The sequence below is a fragment of the Trichomycterus rosablanca genome, chromosome 3 (genome assembly GCF_030014385.1).
Source record: "Trichomycterus rosablanca isolate fTriRos1 chromosome 3, fTriRos1.hap1, whole genome shotgun sequence".
NCBI lineage: Eukaryota > Metazoa > Chordata > Actinopteri > Siluriformes > Trichomycteridae > Trichomycterus > Trichomycterus rosablanca.
The window spans coordinates 56,639,061-56,645,342 of record NC_085990.1 but is presented as its reverse complement, the minus strand read 5'-3'; the positions used below and the strand labels follow the sequence as shown (position 1 = coordinate 56,645,342).

Sequence of the window (6,282 nt, the reverse complement as noted above, 5' to 3'; positions counted from 1 at the left end):
TGAGTTCTTGTGTGTGTGTGTGTGTGTGAGATGTAACGGTGATGAGTTCTTGTGTGTGTGTGTGTGTGTGTGATGTAATAGTGATGAGTTCTTGTGTGTGTGTGTGTGTGTGTGTGTGTGTGTGTGTGAGAGTGTGAGATGTAATTGTGATGAGTTCTTGTGTGTGTGTGTGTGTGTGTGAGATGTAACGGTGATGAGTTCTTGTGTGTGTGTGTGTGTGTGTGATGTAATAGTGATGAGTTCTTGTGTGTGTGTGTGTGTGTGTGTGTGTGTGTGAGAGTGTGTGATGTAATGGTGATGAGTTCTTGTGTGTGTGTGTGTGTGTGTGTGAGATGTAATGGTGATGAGTTCTTGTGTGTGTGTGAGTGTGAGTGTGTGTGTGTGTGTGTGTGTGAGATGTAATGGTGATGAGTTCTTGTGTGTGTGTGTGTGTGTGTGTGTGTGTGATGTAATGGTGATGAGTTCTTGTGTGTGTGTGTGTGTGTGTGTGTGTGTGATGTAATGGTGATGAGTTCTTGTGTGTGTGTGTGTGTGTGTGTGTGAGATGTAATGGTGATGAGTTCTTGTGTGTGTGTGAGTGTGAGTGTGTGTGTGAGTGTGTGTGTGAGATGTAATGGTGATGAGTTCTTGTGTGTGTGTGTGTGTGTGTGTGTGTGTGTGTGTGTGTGTGTGTGTGTGTGTGAGATGTAACGGTGATGAGTTCTTGTGTGTGTGTGTGTGTGTGTGATGTAATAGTGATGAGTTCTTGTGTGTGTGTGTGTGTGTGTGTGTGTGAGATGTAACGGTGATGAGTTCTTGTGTGTGTGTGTGTGTGTGTGTGTGTGTGTGTGTGTGTGTGTGTGTGAGATGTAACGGTGATGAGTTCTTGTGTGTGTGTGTGTGTGTGTGATGTAATAGTGATGAGTTCTTGTGTGTGTGTGTGTGTGTGTGTGTGTGAGATGTAACGGTGATGAGTTCTTGTGTGTGTGTGTGTGTGTGTGTGTGATGTAATAGTGATGAGTTCTTGTGTGTGTGTGTGTGTGTGTGTGTGTGTGTGTGTGTGTGTGTGTGAGAGTGTGAGATGTAATTGTGATGAGTGTGTGTGTGTGTGTGTGTGTGAGATGTAATTGTGATGAGTTGTGTGTGTGTGTGTGTGTGTGTGTGTGAGAGTGTGAGATGTAATTGTGATGAGTGTGTGTGTGTGTGTGTGTGTGTGAGATGTAATTGTGATGAGTTGTGTGTGTGTGTGTGTGTGTGTGTGAGATGTAATTGTGATGAGTTGTGTGTGTGTGTGTGTGTGTGTGTGAGATGTAATTGTGATGAGTGTGTGTGTGTGTGTGTGAGATGTAATTGTGATGAGTTGTGTGTGTGTGTGTGTGTGTGTGTGTGTGATGTAATGGTGATGAGTTCTTGTGTGTGTGTGTGTGTGTGTGTGTGTGTGATGTAATGGTGATGAGTTCTTGTGTGTGTGTGTGTGTGTGTGTGTGTGTGTGTGTGATGTAATGGTGATGAGTTCTTGTGTGTGTGTGTGTGTGTGTGTGTGAGATGTAATGGTGATGAGTTCTTGTGTGTGTGTGAGTGTGAGTGTGTGTGTGAGTGTGTGTGTGAGATGTAATGGTGATGAGTTCTTGTGTGTGTGTGTGTGTGTGTGTGTGTGTGTGTGAGTGTGAGATGTAACGGTGATGAGTTCTTGTGTGTGTGTGTGTGTGTGATGTAATAGTGATGAGTTCTTGTGTGTGTGTGTGTGTGTGAGATGTAACGGTGATGAGTTCTTGTGTGTGTGTGTGTGTGTGTGATGTAATAGTGATGAGTTCTTGTGTGTGTGTGTGTGTGTGTGTGTGTGTGTGTGTGTGTGAGAGTGTGAGATGTAATTGTGATGAGTGTGTGTGTGTGTGTGTGTGTGTGTGTGAGATGTAATTGTGATGAGTTGTGTGTGTGTGTGTGTGTGTGTGTGTGTGTGTGTGTGTGTGTGTGTGTGTGAGAGTGTGAGATGTAATTGTGATGAGTGTGTGTGTGTGTGTGTGTGTGTGTGTGTGTGAGATGTAATTGTGATGAGTTGTGTGTGTGTGTGTGTGTGTGTGAGATGTAATTGTGATGAGTTGTGTGTGTGTGTGTGTGTGTGAGATGTAATTGTGATGAGTTCTTGTGTGTGTGTGTGTGTGTGGTGAGATGTAATTGTGATGAGTGTGTGTGTGTGTGTGTGAGATGTAATTGTGATGAGTTGTGTGTGTGTGTGTGTGTGTGTGTGTGTGTGATGTAATGGTGATGAGTTCTTGTGTGTGTGTGTGTGTGTGGTGAGATGTAATTGTGATGAGTGTGTGTGTGTGTGTGTGAGATGTAATTGTGATGAGTTGTGTGTGTGTGTGTGTGTGTGTGTGTGTGTGTGTGATGTAATGGTGATGAGTTCTTGTGTGTGTGTGTGTGTGTGTGTGTGTGATGTAATGGTGATGAGTTCTTGTGTGTGTGTGTGTGTGTGTGTGTGTGATGTAATGGTGATGAGTTCTTGTGTGTGTGTGTGTGTGTGTGTGTGTGTGAGATGTAATGGTGATGAGTTCTTGTGTGTGTGTGAGTGTGAGTGTGTGTGTGAGTGTGTGTGTGAGATGTAATGGTGATGAGTTCTTGTGTGTGTGTGTGTGTGTGTGTGTGTGTGTGTGAGTGTGAGATGTAACGGTGATGAGTTCTTGTGTGTGTGTGTGTGTGTGTGATGTAATAGTGATGAGTTCTTGTGTGTGTGTGTGTGTGTGTGTGTGAGATGTAACGGTGATGAGTTCTTGTGTGTGTGTGTGTGTGTGTGTGTGTGATGTAATAGTGATGAGATCTTGTGTGTGTGTGTGTGTGTGTGTGTGTGTGTGTGTGAGAGTGTGAGATGTAATTGTGATGAGTGTGTGTGTGTGTGTGTGTGTGTGTGTGTGTGTGAGATGTAATTGTGATGAGTTGTGTGTGTGTGTGTGTGTGTGTGTGTGAGAGTGTGAGATGTAATTGTGATGAGTGTGTGTGTGTGTGTGTGTGTGTGTGTGTGTGTGAGATGTAATTGTGATGAGTTGTGTGTGTGTGTGTGTGTGTGTGAGATGTAATTGTGATGAGTTGTGTGTGTGTGTGTGTGTGTGTGTGTGAGATGTAATTGTGATGAGTGTGTGTGTGTGTGTGTGAGATGTAATTGTGATGAGTTGTGTGTGTGTGTGTGTGTGTGTGTGTGTGATGTAATGGTGATGAGTTCTTGTGTGTGTGTGTGTGTGTGTGTGTGTGTGTGTGTGATGTAATGGTGATGAGTTCTTGTGTGTGTGTGTGTGTGTGTGTGTGTGTGTGTGTGTGTGTGTGATGTAATGGTGATGAGTTCTTGTGTGTGTGTGTGTGTGTGTGTGTGAGATGTAATGGTGATGAGTTCTTGTGTGTGTGTGAGTGTGAGTGTGTGTGTGAGTGTGTGTGTGAGATGTAATGGTGATGAGTTCTTGTGTGTGTGTGTGTGTGTGTGTGTGTGTGTGTGTGTGTGTGTGTGTGTGTGAGTGTGAGATGTAACGGTGATGAGTTCTTGTGTGTGTGTGTGTGTGTGAGATGTAACGGTGATGAGTTCTTGTGTGTGTGTGTGTGTGTGTGTGATGTAATAGTGATGAGTTCTTGTGTGTGTGTGTGTGTGTGTGTGTGTGTGTGTGTGTGTGAGAGTGTGAGATGTAATTGTGATGAGTGTGTGTGTGTGTGTGTGTGTGTGTGTGTGTGAGATGTAATTGTGATGAGTTGTGTGTGTGTGTGTGTGTGTGTGTGTGTGTGTGTGTGTGTGTGTGTGAGAGTGTGAGATGTAATTGTGATGAGTGTGTGTGTGTGTGTGTGTGTGTGTGTGTGTGAGATGTAATTGTGATGAGTTGTGTGTGTGTGTGTGTGTGTGTGTGTGAGATGTAATTGTGATGAGTTGTGTGTGTGTGTGTGTGTGTGTGAGATGTAATTGTGATGAGTTCTTGTGTGTGTATGTGTGTGTGTGTGTGTGTGTGTGTATATGATGTAATAGTGATGAGTGTGTGTGTGTGTGTGTGTGTGAGTGTGTGTGTGTGTGTATGATGTAATGGTGATGAGTTCTTGTTCTCTCTGCAGGTTGGTGAGATGCAGGATTACAGATGAAGGTTTTATATCTCTGGCTTCAGCTCTGAGATCAAACTCCTCATCACTCCTGAAACATCTGAATCTGATCCACAATAAACCAGGAGAATCAGGAGTGAAGCTTCTCACTGATCTACAGAAGGATCCTCACTGTAAACTGGAGACACTACGGTGAGTTACTGACTTCCTGTTTCATTATAACAGAGGATCCTAAACTTTTTACAGCCACGTAGCTCCTGTTACATTAAACTGAGTTCCTCCCATGGCAGAGGAGAAAGTATTCACACCCTATATTAACATGTATAAATATAATGATTACATGAAGGTTTCTAGATGATAATGTTACAATATTAAACTGTTCTGGTACAAACTTCACCTGCTTTCATTCTATAAGACGTTGTGATTGGTTGGAAAGATTTCACACAGTGAGCATCATCATCATCATGATGAAGGTGAAGGAGCTTCCTGAAGTTCTCAGGAACTAAATAATAAAACTAAACTTCAGTAAAAAAGCTACAGAGCCACGACAAACACCTTCAACATCCCAGTCAGTACAACTGGTTCCATCATCACAAGAGGAAAGATGAATGAAATCAGAATAATCTGGGGTGTAAAATGTGTAATAAAAGAATAATAGCAGGTAAACTCCTGATCTGACCTTCTCAGTCTGATTCAGTGCTGCATTCTGCTCATGTGTTTGTGTCTCCATGTAAAACAGCACAAAAACAGCAAATAAGGAGGAAATAAATCTCATATTACACATTTTAAAAGATGATCAAATATACGGGAGCGCTGTGTACAAGTATCAGCTGTATGGTTCAGATCTCTAGGACTCTGGTTTTGTTCCTTTAAAACAGATGAAATGTTTTTCATTACCAGTAGATCTGAAGCAGGTCTGTACAGCAGCTCTGTGTGGTGTATAAAGTGATTGTTCTGGATTTGTTTATTTAAAAAAGCACATTTTTATTGTTCATGTTTGTTTCTCTTTCTCTCCATCTACAGTACATAGTAACAAAGTCCTCCAGCCCGTGTGTTGCAGCTCGTATCCAGATGAAATGTTTCCTTCATTAGAAAGCTGAAGCTCCACCATGGGCAGAACAGAGATCAGAAGCTCCACATCCCTTCAATCTTCTAGTGACAGTCTGTCCAGTAACTGCAATCTTAGATGGAAAGAGTCTTTGGCTCAGGTCCACATGCAGTTCCCAGTCCCTGGCTATGCTCAGTGTACATAAGTCTGCTGGTTTTCCTCTTCCTAAAGGATGTGAACTGTGGGAAGGTAGTCTGGACATTAAGGGGGCGGCACTGGTTGTGACTCTCTTTTGCTTGAGTGCTAAGACCAAGTTCCTCAGCACTTGGTTATGGTGTCAGGTGGATCTACCTTGAGTTAAGCTGTTCTTGGAACCCACCAGGATGTGTTTGAGTGTTGCTGGAGCTGCAGGTTGGAGACAGGCTGGATCTTTACCAAGCCAGAGATGAAGTGTACCCGGCCAATAAAGTGATTCTGATAAATGTTCTACAGTTACAGTAGATTTTTATCATTATTACATTAAATAAATACTAATGCAGCAGCTTGTCTTACATAACCTAGAAATATGAGAGTAGGAAATGTTCTGGAGAACATACTAATCTGATTCTTTTACAGCTGCACTACGAGCTGTTTGTTGGTTTTATTTACTCTTCACAGTAAATTCAATATGTAACGCTGTAATGCTAGTGCTTTTTTATTGAGTATGTAAAGTAACCTTCATTTTATTCTGTCATGCTGGAGAATTGATTTGTATAATAAAAGTAAATTATTTATAAAAATGAACTTGATCTGAATCGCCCCTCTCTGTATAGTTAGTTCTCTTATCAATAACAGTAGAAATGAATAATAGTGAATAAATGTTGAGTTATAAACAGTAGTACAGTTATTACAGCAGGTTTAGATCTGATTGTAGGTTGATTGTAGACGCTGTTTTCTCTCTGTTGCTATGTAATGAAACTGGTGTTAATAAGAGAGACTGACTGGTCGGATGTAGACGGCAGTTCCAGATTCACTCTTGTACCAGAATGAATAAATTTTACTCCTGCATTAGAGGAAACGTCTTTAATGTGTCACTTAGAGTTTAAATGTGAAGATTTTATTCAGGAATGACTTACTGAGTTTGGTCATCAGTTCTATGATTAAAGATAAGCTATAAGCTAAACTAAAGCTAACATGATTGTAAGGAT

At 41.8% G+C, this 6,282-nt stretch overlaps 1 protein-coding gene across 2 annotated transcripts in view; it reads left to right on the top strand.

Annotated features, from left to right (window-relative positions):
* LOC134310009 (NACHT, LRR and PYD domains-containing protein 3-like) overlaps positions 1–5,878 on the top strand; it is a 46,595-nt gene extending 40,717 nt beyond the window's left edge. For both annotated transcript variants that reach the window (XM_062991516.1, XM_062991515.1), the window contains 2 exons: positions 4,063–4,239; positions 5,071–5,878. In XM_062991516.1, coding sequence (XP_062847586.1) covers positions 4,063–4,239; positions 5,071–5,077 — 184 coding nt within the window. In that variant the 3' untranslated portion in view covers positions 5,078–5,878. The remainder of the gene's footprint in view (positions 1–4,062; positions 4,240–5,070) is intronic.
* Positions 5,879–6,282: the final 404 nt, after the last annotated feature.